The following is a 13,547-nucleotide window of genomic DNA, read 5'->3' as shown; positions in this document are numbered from 1 at the left end:
GAAAAGAAGGGTCTAGGCCAGAAACGTCAGCCTTCCTGCTCCTCTGATGCTGCTTGGCCTGCTGTGTTCATTCAGATCTACACCTTGTTATCTCATTTACTCCAATCACATTAGCTGACAATGTGTCAGAGTTTGAGGTTCTCAGCATTTCACTTCGAGAAAATGTCTCAACTTGAATCGGAATGATGACACTGGCTTCTGGCTGATTTGTTCCCCGAAGAGATGTGGACTGGCATATTTTTTGTTACCCACTCGTCATACCCCTGGAGAAATCGAGGATGAGCTGCTTTTTCAAATGGGTGCATCACTTGGTGTGGAGATGCACACAGGAAACCGGAATGGAGGGGAAGCCGGAATATTGATTCAGCGTCACTGAAGGAAGGGTGATACATTTCGAAGTCAGGATGGTGAATGACTCGTGTTTGGGGGGATGGGGTGGTGGTGGTGGTGTGGAGATTGCCAGTGATAATGTTCCCATATATCTTCCGCCCTTGTCATTCTAGATGGAAGTGGTCATTGCTTTGGAAGGTGTTGCCATTTTCTTCTTTTGTTACCTCCCAACATTCAATAATAAAGGGTATCACAACGTTGTCTCAAAATAGAAATGTGAAAAGATGACATGACGGTGTAACTCAGCTGAGATAATTGTATTCAGCTTGAGGATAATCAGCGTTAATCTCACCTCCATCTTAATGGCCTTTTGATATGAGTACAAGACCGAAATAACAGTGGCTGTCCTTTTTGTAGGCCAGAGCAGGAAGTGCAATTGTTATACTTCCACATACGCACTAAGCAAAAGGCAATGGGTCTCCAAAAGCTTCCATCTATGCATTCAGGTGTTAGTGCTAATGTGTATATGTCTGTGTACCTGTGTGACCGTTTTGTTGTGCATAGCTGTTTTGAGGTGTTTGTGCTTGTGTTTCGATGTGTTCTGCTGTGCCTTGTTCTGTCTACTTCAGTGTCTGATGGAAAACGTTCAAACGTTTAGAAAATTTCATCTGGAGAGTTGTCTAACGGATCTAATGTCAGCTCAGAAGGATCGAGCTGTTACCTTCTTATTTCGATCGACTGGAGGGCTGATAATAAATGAATTAATCAAAAGATCCCGCAGCCTCTTTCGTTGTTGCACCCGCCTCAGTTCGACACGATGCAGTTCCGCCCTCTGCTGGCTGATGTCCATTAGTACTCAATATGAAGACCAAACGAGTCAGGGATTCAGTCGGAGGGAGGGTAGCAGCACACAGCGCCATTCAAACTGGCAGCATGATCAACTCACACACAGACATAGTGTGCAGTCTGTGATACTCTCAACCCGCATGTCCAGCTAACAGTCATAATTTCACTGGTCATTTTGATGTTTCTTTTGTCCTCTGTTTCTCTTTGTTCGCCCGCCTGTCAAACTTCCACATCTTCCATGTCAGTTTCCCAGAGTAACAACCTACAGTCTGTTAAGAGGGTGTGAGTTTCTGGATCAGGGATGGATCTCACAATGGAATGAAGCTGATCTTTACAACAGCCTCAAAGTTAGATTCTCTTCACTGGCCGGGTGTACATCAGCTGTCTTCATATTGCTGGAAATGTTCCTTAATGTATTGATTTGTTCGTGACAATTAACAGATCAGACATTCGTCTCCACTCCTGGACTGTAAAGAGTGGAACTGTTCTTATTAGCACACCACTAACCTAATACAAAATTAGTTTGCGATTTCCCAGCCCTGGAAGTGTGCAGAGAAATGTGCGTGAGCAAACATGCTTTGCATTTATCAATATCGGAATAATGTCAGTATAAAAGCGAGCTGCATGGAGGGTTCGCATGTCATTGCGGTAGTGCACCTGCCCTTGAATTATAGGCTCGCCTTCAAGTCCACCAGGCTCTAAACATGCGTCATGAAAACTTCGCAGTGTAGATGAGGAAAAGGTGTTTCACCTTGTGGGAGAGTCTAGGAGCATAATCTCAGAATATGGAGTCATATATTTAAAATAGAGATGAGGTGGCATTTCTTCTCTCAGAGGGAAAAAAAAATCAGTGGAATTATTTATGAAAGCGTTTGGGTGCTAAATATTTTCAAGTTTGAGAGAGACGTGGAATGGTTAGATAAACTAGGCCTGCATCTTTTTGAGTTTGTGAGAGTCAGACACGTGTGTGATACAATCTCACCCTTTGCATAGCCCGAAGCAACTACATCTGTAACAGCGAAAATCGACAGTCAATCAGTCTGATGGGGAGCATTAGCAGACAGCAGCATTCAATCTCAAAGCAGCACCAACACACACACACACGCACACACATGCAAGCACACAGTGTGTTCAAACTGAAGATAGCTGCTGTAAAATTATTCAGAGGTACAGTGGGTCTTGCCATATGATGCCGCTGTGATCAGTGAGTCAACAAATACACTCAGATGGGAAGAAGAAAGGTGAGACTGAGCTCACTGATGAATGCTGAGAGGACGTAACAGAGGGAGAGAGTAATATTCTTGAGTGTGGGGACAGAGAAACAACAATAGAGAACCAGAATAAAGGAGAATCTGATAAAATTATATCAGAGTCACAGCTGGATAAGGTTGAGATTGAGCCCAGTGATGTGGAAAGTGGGACTGTAATTTGAGGGGACAGTTTGTCGGGCCGCAAGGATTATGTGTTGGGTGGAAATCTCGGGGGCCATGTGGGCAATTTTGGGACACCCCAAAACTGGTCAAGAGCAACAAATGGCGTCAGCTAAGGAAGTTGGTCAGATAAAGAACAGAATCTTGAGAATAAAGGGTACAGTGATCCTGTTGAATTGCTTACCATAGAAGGAGGTCAATTCATCAGAATTCTCAGGGATCCATTGCAAGTGCAGTGTTTCTAAACTAGATCAGGATTTTTCAATTCACTGAGAATGTGCTACCTTCCTTTGGTACACAAAGCATCACCAGCCCCAAAAAGGCAGTGAGGCGGGAACCTCCAGATATACGTCAGCAGTTTACTGAGGTCGGTGTATTAGAACGAGAGTCTTCAAATATCCGAATGGCCTGTTACACAGGACAGCGACAATGCAGCTACTCAGCATCTGGTTCGTGTGGGGAGCAATTCTAGCAGGTAAATGAGGAGGAAATCCATTTTGTATTTCTTTTTTCAAGTCAAGGTTTAAACGGAGACCAGTTCGACAATTTAGAATTGATGCCTGTTTTCTTTTTCAGACCTGTGTCGTGGAGATTCTGTCACTCAGTCACTCTCCTCAGATGTTGGCACAGAAGGAGAAGCAGTTACTCTAAGCTGTACCTATGAAACTACATTGAGCGACTATACATTATACTGGTACCGACAGCACCCAGACAAGCAGTTCGAGTATATACTGTGGAAAAATACTGCTGGCTATGATGATAAAGCAAATTTTGCTAAAAATCGATTCTCTGTAGAACTTCAGAAGGGGAAGAAATTCACCAGTTTGACTATCTCATGGCTACAGCTGACTGACACTGCCATGTATCACTGTGCTTTCTGGGACCTCCCAGTGATGAAATACAGCCTCCCTTCTGTACAAAAACTACATGTGGACCATAGATTGATCTACATACCGGAGCTTTCACAGAATCTCCAGAAGTTACTATGTGTTTTCAAGAGTTTCAATTCAGACTGCGAGAAAACCACACTAGCCTCACAACAAACTGTCATCTGAGCTGCTGAGAAAATCGACTACCGGCTGTGAGCATGCGCACAGACACAGACCATAATGATGTCAGAATTTCATGTTGCACTTCAGCTGTCTTCCCAATACAGGGAAAAATTGACTAATTTCTTGATTTTTTCGTGTATATTCATCCCCAATCTTAGAGTCTCAAGTTTCTAACCATTCCCATTAATGTGCACAAATATAATACAAAATTAGTTTGTCTTATTCTTGGGCTGGAGGTCTGGAGAGAAATGAATGTGAGCAAACATGCTTTGAGTTTATCCACCTCAGAATAATTCATCAGTGTATAAGCAAACTGCATGGAGGCAGCCGGTAACATTGTCGTAGCGTCCCTACCTGAGTCAGGTGGGACACCTCAACTCCCACATGCTCGAGAGGTTTCTAATGAAAACTTGACAGAACAGACGCTGAAAATGTATTTTCCCCGTTGGAGAAGCTGGGAGCAGATGAAGAATCTCAGAATAAAGAGTCACACGTTGAAACTAGAAATGAAGAGGCATTTCTTCTCTCAGAGGAGGAAAGGTCCGTGAAATTATTTGCCTCAGTGTATGGGTGATAAATATGTTCAAATGTGAGATAGACATGGAAAGGCGAGATCGTCTGGGCCTGTATTCTCTGGCGATTGCAAGAGTCAGATATGATTGAATTGAAACATACAAATCCTGAGAGGACTTGGTTTGGTGAATCTCTAGTCCATGCCCATGTCCGTTTTTGCAAACTCACCCTCTTTGCAATTCCCACATTGACTCCATCTGTAATCTTTACACTGGCCACCTCTAATTCCCACATTTACAGTGTGCATGTGTACTGATACTGCTGTAAGATTGGATGCTGATGTCTGCTGCTGCTCTCCCTCTGACTGATGCCCGAGTAGTTTTCACTGTGGGCATTTGTAGAAGCTTCAGAACACCAGCAGACGGTGGCATTGTATCACTTTAAACTCCAATTGAAGTGCAATCATAGAGGATTTGATCTCTTAAAATACAGGCAAAGCAACTATAACTGCACACAGCGAATATCAAAAGGTAATCAGTCAGATGGAGAGCAGCAGCAAACAGCAGCATTAAATCTCACAGCAGCACCAAACACACACACACACGCACACACGCACACACGCACACACGCACACACACACGCACACACACACACACACACACACAAACACTGAGGGTGCTTCAACTGAAGATAGCTACTGTAACATTATTCATATTTAGAGTGAATCCTGTTCTGTGGGGTCTCTGTGATAACAAGGTGTAGAGCTGGATGAACACAGCAGGCCAAGCAGCATCAGAGGAACAGGAAGGCTGACGTTTCGGGCCGAGACCCTTCTTCAGAAATGGGGGAGGGGAAGGGGGTTCTGAAATAAATAGGGAGTGGGGGGCGGAAAGAAGATGGATAGAGGAGAAGATAGGTGGAGAGGAGACAGACAGGTCAAAGAGGCAGGGATGGAGCCTGTAAAGGTGAGTGTAGGTAGGGAGGATATAGGTGGAGAGGAGACAGACAGGTCAAAGAGGCGGGGATGGAACTAGTAAAGATGAGTGTACGTGGGGAGGTAGGGAGGAGATAGGTCAGTCCAGAGAGGACGGACAGGTCAAGGGGGAAGGATGACGTTAGTAGGCAGGAGATGGGGGTGGGTCTTGAGGTGGGAGGACGGGATAGGTGGGAGGAAGGACAGGTTAGGGAGGTGGGGACGAGCTGGGCTGGTTTTGGGATGCGGTAGGGGGAGGGTAGATTTTGAAGCTTGTGAAGTCCACATTGATACCATTGGGCTGCAGGGTTCCCAAGTGGAATATGAGTTGCTGTTCCTGCAACCTTCGGGTAACATCGTTGTGGCACTGCAGGAGGCCCAGGATGGACATGTCGTCTGAGGAATGGGAGGGGGAGTTGAAATGGTTCGCGACTGGGAGGTGCAGTTGTTTAGTTAGAACCGAGCGTAGGTGTTCTGCAAAGTGGTCCCCAAGACTCCGCTTGGTTTCCCCGATGTAGAGGAGGCCACAACGGGAACAGCGGATGCAGTATACCACATTAGCAGATGTGCAGGTGAACATCTGCTTGATGTGGAAAGTCTTCTTGGGGCCTAGGATGAGGGTGAGGGGGGAGGTGTAGGGGCAGGTGTAGCACGTCCTGCGGTTGCATGGAAAAATGCCGGGTGTGGTGGGGCTGGAGGGGAGTGTGGAGCGGACAAGGGAGTCACGGAGAGAGTGGTCCCTCTGGAAAGCAGATAAGGGTGGGGAGGGAAAAATGTCTTTGGTGGTGGGGTCGGATTGCAGATGTTGGAAGTGTCGGAGGATGATGCATTGGATCCGGACGTTGGTGGGGTGGTACGTGAGGATGAGGGGAATTCTGTTTTGGTTGTTATTGCGGGGAGTGGGTGTGAGGAATGAGTTGCGGGAAATGCGGGAGACACGGTCGAGGGCATTCTCGACCACTGATGGGGGGAAGTTGCGGTCCTTGAAAAACGAGGATATGTGAGATGTACGGGAGTGGAATGTTTCATTCTGGGAGCAGATGCGGCGGAGGTGAAGGAATTGGGAATAGGGGATAGTATTTTTGCAGGAAGGTGGGTGGGAGGAGGTGTATTCTAGGTAGCTGTGGGAGTTGGTGGGCTTGAAATGGATATTGGTTTCTGGGTGGTTGCCAGAGATGGAGACAGAGAGGTCCAGGAAGGAGAGAGAGGTATTAGAGATGGTCCGGGTGAACTTATTAGAGATGGTCCAGGTGAGATTCTCCAGCATCTGCAGTTCCTACTATTTCTGTTGGGCCTCTGTCTTTAGTGAGTCAGAAAAACACCCACAGCAGCGAGGAAGGAAGGTGAGACTGAGCTCGGTGAAGAATACTGACAGGAACAAACAGAAGGAGAGTGTTATAATCTTGAGCCTGAGGACAGAAAAGCAGCAATAGAAGTTCAAAATAAAGGAGAATCAGGTAAGAGTGATACGAAAGATGCTGCTGGATAAGATTGAGGTTGAGTCCTGTGGTGTGGAAGGTGTGATTATAATTTGAGAGGGGACAGTTTGTGGAGTCACCAGCTGCACGTGTGGGTTGGAATTCCCAGGGGTGGCGTGGACAATTTGGAGGCAGCCCTAAACTAGTTAAGAACAAGAACTGGCGTCAATTGGGGAAGTGCAGCAGTGAAAAAAAAAAACAGTGTTTTTTCCTTCATGTCAAAATATACCTTATTCATTAAAAACATCACTTTGTGTATATACATTGACACAAAAGTAATTTGGTTCTGCACAGTTACATGTCAAATAAACATAGAAAACATTAGAGTTTGGCTATCCACAAAACCCAAGACCTCTCTTACTCAAACAATACTAATAATTACACATATCTGACACACTAGGGGGGGTCCAATAACTGAACAGACCCCCATTTATTTTCAGCAGGAAGACCTGAGTGGTCTTTCCCGACTGTGCTTTGGTGGCAGTTTCCCCAAGTTTTGGTGCGTCCCTCAGCATGTAGTCCTGGACCTTGGAATATGCCAGTCTGCAACCCTCGATTGGGTCAATTCCTTGTTCTGGAAGACCAACAAGTTTCAGTCAGACCAAAGAGCGTCTGTCATCGAGTTGATGGTCCTCAAAGAGCTTTTTGTCTCGTTGGCGTCCCAGGAATCAGACCATAAAGCATAGCTTCCTATATCACGGACCTGCTCGGTGCAACTCTCGACACAAACCATGGCAGACTTCCTCTGCAAAGGCACACTCCAGCCAGAGTTGTCTGGCAGTCTCAACACCCCACGCATCTGCTCCAAGGGAAGGATGTGGCGGGTGCAGACTGACTGGGTGTACATAAAGGATCTTATGCATAGTGCCCTTCTGACCACCAGCTAAGCAATGTCCTGGTGCTCTTTGGAAGGTTCTAGTGATGAGGCATTCTACCAGACGACACTGACAGTCTTCTCAGGGAACCATGCAACAGGTCCAAACTCTCCTTTTCCCGTAGGGTCTCGTGGACACCATGAGCTGACCAGTTCCTGATGGATTTGTGGTCAAAGGTGTTTTTCTTTGCAAATTTCTCCATGAAGGTCAGATGATACAGTATAGTCTGACTGGGGCGTTCCACAGCAGCGAGGCCAGTCTCATCCTTTGCAACACAGGGGACAGGTAGGACCTCAACATGTAGTGACACTTGGTGTTTGCGTACTGGTGGTCTCTGCACAGCTTGATGCAGCCATATGCAAAGGTGGCCATTAGGATGAGGGCAACATTGGTACATTCACCACCCCCATATCCTGAGGTTTGTAAGTGGAGTCCCTGCAGACCCGGTCTATTTTAGGCTTCCAGACGAAATGGAAGATGTCTCACGTGACTGAAACAGCACAGTTTTGGAGGATGGGCCAGACCTGTGCTATGTACAACAACGGAGAGATTGCCTCAGACCTGATGACCAGGTTTTTACCTGCAATGGAGAGGGAACAGTACTCCCAAAAGATCAGTTTCTGCTTTACTTTGGCGACCTGCTCCTCCCAAGATTTTGTGCATGCCCCAGCCCCTAAGAACTATATTGCCAGCACATTCAGGTAGACTGTTCTGACGGTAAAGGGGATGAAAAAGCGATCAGCCCAGTTCCCAAAGCATCTGGCCTCGCTTTTGCACCAATTACCTTGGCTCCCGAGGCCAGTTTGAACTGATCGCTGATGCTCATGAGTCTGCACACTGACAGTCGATGCATGTAGAGTGAGGCATTCAACTGCAGGCCTCTGCTGCCTGGAATAGACACCCTCTCAGGCTCGCATCCTTCCTGAAAGACTCAGTAAACAGCTCTAGAAAATACACAAACAAGGCAGGAGATTGAGGGCACCCTGTCTGACTCCAGATCTGATCGTGAAGCTTTCTGGTTCCCACCCATTGATTGAGTTGCGTTAACGATGTTGGTGTAGAGCAGTCAGATCCAATTGCAGATTCACTCCCAAAGGCCATTTTGGAGACCACGTCCCAGATCTACATGTGTGATATCCTGTACAAGGCCGTCTCCTGTTCCAGACTGATGAGGCAGGCGTCCACCCCGCTGTCCTGCGCATAGACAATCGTATCCCTGAAGAATACGAGTTTTTCTGAGATCGTCCTGTCCGATACAGCACAAGTTTGTTTGGGGTGAATCACCGATCCCAGAGCAGACCTGACCCAGTTGGCAATCACCTTAGACAGGCTTTTGTAGTATGCAATCTGCAATGATATTGGCTGACAATTTCCAAATTCCTCCAACTCCCTCTTCCGCTTGTAGACGAGCATGATGATATGGTTCATCATGTAGTCGCTCATGGTACCTGCTAAAAACATACTATTGTAGACGTCCAGCAGGTCTTGGCCGTTCAAATCCCACAGGGCCGAATAAAGCTCGGCCGGAAAGCTGTCGCTTCTGACAATTTTGTTCTTTTCTAAGGAGTGAATGGCCTTGGGTATCTCATCCAGAGATAACAATTAATCCAGTCTCTGCCGTACGCTGTCGTCTCGGACCTTAGTGGTAGTGGACAAGAACGACAGGTAGATAAAAAATGAAAAGTACAGTGTCTTGACAGTAAAGGGTGCAATGAATCTAGGGAATTGTTTATCCCAGATGGAATTCAATCTAGCAGAATTCTCTCTTCTCCCATTTAAGTGCAGTGACTGTAATCCAGGTCAGGATGTGTCAAATCATTGGGAGTTTGCTCTTATCCTTCCGCACGCAGATCATCACCACCCCCACAAGGCAGTGAGGGAGGAACATCCAGAAAACGTTTTAAATGGGGGAGGGGTTTATAGAGTGGGTGTCTACAAATACCTGAACTGCCCTGTTACGCAGAGAACAGCGACAATGCAGCTACTCAAGATTTGCGTTATGTGGGCATCAATTCTAACAGGTAGACGTGGAGGAAATGCATTTCACTTTTTTTTTCATCAAATCGTAGTTTAAATTGATCCCTGCCTAACACAATACATTTGGTGTCTGTTTTCCGTTTCAGATCTGAGTCATGGAAATTCTGTCACTCAGTCGCTGTCCTCAGATGTTCGGACAGAAGGAGAAGTGGTGACTATAAGCTGTACCTATGATACTACATGGAACAACTATGTATTATACTGGTACCGACGACACTCAGACACACAGCCCGAGTATATACTGTGGAAAAATAACAATAACAATGAGCATAAAGCAGATTTTGCTAAAAGTCGTTTCTCTGCAGAACTTCAGACTTGGAAGAAATTTACCAGTTTAACTATCACTCGGCTGGAACTGACTGACACTGCCGTGTATTACTGCGCTCTCAGTGGCACAGCGATGATAAACGGTCTCTCCCCTGTACAAAAACTGCCTTAGATAGAATGATTTATTGAGGTTTTTGCAGAGTCTCGGGAAGTTACTATGTGCTTTCAGGAGCCTAATCAAACACCGTGAGGAAACCAAACCAACCTAGCATCAAACGGTCACCGAACTGTTTCCCTGGGATGCTGAGAAAATAAACTGCAAAAAACCCTGAGCATAAACACAGACACAGAACGATGAGTGAACACACCCATTCTAATTCCCACCACCAACAATTTGCAGTCCTGTGATTTGTAGACAGTAAGCTGGGAGGCAGCTCTCTCTCTCAGAGATTCCCATTCTCATCTCCCACAGAAGGTAGTGGGAGAAGAGCATACAGACACAACACAGCTGTTTGCTGAGGGCGGGGTTTTAGAATGAATGATGATTTTGATTTGATTGGATTGAGGGATGTTGCATCAATCCTGTCATCACACAAAATGTATCTATCAGATTCGAACACAGCATGGCAATTGGCCCTGTGTGTGTGTGTGTGTGTGTATGCGTGTGTGTCTGTATGTATGCATGTGTATACGTTTGTGGGAGCGTTTTTGTGAGTGTGTGTGTCCACGTCTCTGGTTTTATGAGTGTTTGTGTATGTGTATGTGTTTAGCTGTGTGTTTTTGAGTGTGTGTGTGTCTTTGACTGTTTGTGTGTATGTTACATTGCGTGAACGCTCAGCATAACAGTGAAATTATAGATGCTGCACCTGCACTGTACTTCATATCAATCTCCCTCTCCTGGTGTTTCTCGGTATCACTGCCGGTATCACCACTGTCTCATATGTATAGATCTGCCTGTTTGCTTCTGTATGGACACTCAGTTCCGTCTTTATCACCTTCTGCACGCGTCTCTCTGAGTTTCACCTTCATTCTCTCACTCTTTTGGATTATCTGTGTATCAGTGAACTCAGAATCAATTTGGTTGGAGACACCACGTTGGAGCAAAAAAAAAATCATGACGTTGCCTTTAATCTCAAATTATCAAGTTTTCTTTCCAACTACATTTTCACAGTGGTTACTCTCATTACTGATTCCACTATTGTTCTCCCAGTATAACTAATATACTGTGTAAGAGGTCCCGGGTCTTTGCATTTCAGTTATTGTGTGTAGATGTATAACAGCTGCACTTTGCGCTGTGCCTTGCTGAACACTACATAGAGGCGACCCGCTGTTTAGTTCAGTGTTGTACTCCTGTCAAAAGGACATGCAGATGGAGGTGCAATTGACATTGATTACCCTCATTATCCAGAATAGTCACCCAGGTGAGTTACATTTGAGATTCCTACGGGGTCACTGATGTGCAATGGTAGTGTCCCTAGCTCTAGGATAAATAGGTGTTGTTTCTAGATTCACCTGGTTGAAACCTCTGAATGATATCTCTGAACAGTTTGTTTAGAAAATCCCAAATTTTGACTGGTTTTGATTCATGTAATAGTTCCAAATTGAACATTGAAGCTGCACAAAGTTCATTCTCACTCAGTTATTGCTGCTCCCCTGTAAGGTTGTTATAGCCGCGATGGCGAGGCTGTTAGTATAGCTCCCATCTCACCAATGTTTCTGTATTGGGCAATGTCTCAGTGATGATCACTGCACAGAGGCAGATGGTGGCATTCTCCCTCCTGCTGTCTCTGACAGTCCAAGTGCTGTATTCCAGTTCCTGGTGAAGATTGGATAGAATCCTTACTGCTTTGACCACGCTGCCCGAGGTGATGATCAGAAGCTGTGGCTCCCTTCTGTCACGCCACCGGTACCACTTCAAGGAGCTGACCAAAGTGCTGGTGCTGCAGTTCATTGTCACTGATTAGCCTTCCACAGCCATGACTGCTGGAGGAGACTGTGTGAACCGCTTTTTAGCCAGGAGATCTGTAACATGGAGTCAAACCTCATGGAAGAAATGATGTGAGGAGAGAAGGGTGCAAACATCCAGATTCCGAGAAACATATTGCATTTCCCAATGGAAACTGGCCATCATTCAAATAGGCATATCCTGGTGTATATTCAGACACCCTGTTACTTTTCACTATTTTTAAATAAAGTATGTTCTCTTCTCACCCCTAGGCTTTTCAGTCTGTCGCTAAAAATATATATATTTACACTATTCCCGTTATCTAACCATATGTCTGAATCTTCGCTTCTCAACATTCACTCTGAGAAAATGTCTCGACTTGATGTTCCAATGATGTTATTAGTTATTGGGTGATTAGGCGCCTGAGGAGATGTGAGCATCGCTAGCCAGCAAAGTGCTTGTTGCCTATCCCTATTACCCATGGTGATGGTGTTGATGAGCTGTCTTTTCAAATGGCCGTAAGCCTTGTTGTGGAGGTAGGCACAGGTAGCCATTACAAAGTGGAGTACAGGATTTTGACCCAGCAACACTGAAGGAACCGTGATATATTTCTAAGACAGGGTGGTGAGTAGCTTGGAGGGGAACTTGTAGGGGGTGGTGTTCCCATGTATCAGCTGTCCTTGTCCTTCTAGATGGAAGTGGCCATTGGTTTGGAAGGTGCTGCCAAATTTTGTTTTGCTTACCTCACAAGACTCAATAATAAAGGATATCTTTAATAAACCCAGTAATTATGCTGTCTCATAATGGAAATTTGTAAACATCACATGATGGTTAAAGGTGAAAATCTAAAGTGTAACTCACCTGACAATTACATTCAGCTTGAGGATAAATAACGTTAATTGCAAATCCAACTTCATGTCCTATTGATAGGAGTGCAAGACAAAAGTAAACAATGGCTCTCTTCCCTATAGTGCACAACAGGCCACAGCAGGAAGTGCAGTTGTTACAGTTCCACCCACACCTTAAACAAAAGACAATGACCTGGGATTTTGTTTCCGTCTGTGCATGCAAATATTAGTGTTAATGTGTATGTGTGCGCGAATAAGAACGTTTTGTTGTGCATATTTGCTTTGAGATCTTTGTGTGTTTAGTTTGATGCGTTCTGCTGTGTATTGTTCTGTCTGTCTGAATGTGTGATTAGGAACGAATTCAAAAGATAAGAAACTTTCACCTGGAGAGTTGTCTTACGGATTTAATATGAGCCCAGAAACGGCTGGCTGTCGCTTAGTGAGATATATTGACTGGAAGGGTGATAATGAATGAATCGATAAAGAAAAACGTAGTCTCTTTCTTTGCCTCATTCCCTTCGTTGAGCCCGATGAATGCCGCCCTCTTCCGTCCCAGGCCCCAAGAAGACTTTCCACATCAAGCAGATGTTCACCTGCACATCTGCCAATGTGGTATACTGCATCCGCTGTACCCGGTGTGGCTTCCTCTACATCGGGGAAACCAAGCGGAGACTCGGGGACCGCTTTGCAGAACACTTACGCTCGGTTCGCAACAAACAACTGCACCTCCCAGTCGCGAACCATTTCAACTCCCCCTCCCATTCCTCAGACGACATGTCCATCCTGGGCCTCCTGCAGTGCCACAACGATGCCACCCGAAGGTTGCAGGAACAGCAACTCATATTCCGCTTGGGAACCCTGCAGCCCAATGGTATCAATGTGGATTTCACAAGTTTCAAAATCTCCCCTCCCCCCACCGCATCCCAAAACCAGTCCAACTCGTCCCTGCCTCC

The 13,547-nt window shown here is 45.7% G+C and overlaps 1 protein-coding gene and 1 gene segment (V, D, J or C); both read left to right on the top strand.

Annotated features, from left to right (window-relative positions):
* The first annotated feature begins 3,035 nt into the window (after positions 1 to 3,035).
* LOC125487460 lies at positions 3,036 to 3,661 on the top strand. The segment is given in 2 exon segments: positions 3,036 to 3,081; positions 3,183 to 3,661. Coding segments are annotated over 2 exon segments (525 nt in total).
* A 5,811-nt stretch (positions 3,662 to 9,472) lies between these two features.
* LOC109922686 (T cell receptor alpha chain MC.7.G5-like) overlaps positions 9,473 to 13,547 on the top strand; it is an 89,005-nt gene continuing 84,930 nt past the window's right edge. The window contains exons 1-2 of the mRNA XM_048619160.1: positions 9,473 to 9,518; positions 9,621 to 9,824. Coding sequence (XP_048475117.1) covers positions 9,473 to 9,518; positions 9,621 to 9,824 — 250 coding nt within the window. The remainder of the gene's footprint in view (positions 9,519 to 9,620; positions 9,825 to 13,547) is intronic.

The sequence above is a fragment of the Rhincodon typus genome, chromosome 42 (genome assembly GCF_021869965.1).
Source record: "Rhincodon typus isolate 14 chromosome 42, sRhiTyp1.1, whole genome shotgun sequence".
In the NCBI taxonomy this organism is placed as follows: Eukaryota; Metazoa; Chordata; class Chondrichthyes; order Orectolobiformes; family Rhincodontidae; genus Rhincodon; species Rhincodon typus.
Note: the sequence above shows the minus strand (reverse complement) of the source record. Positions and strands in the feature narration are given on the sequence as shown.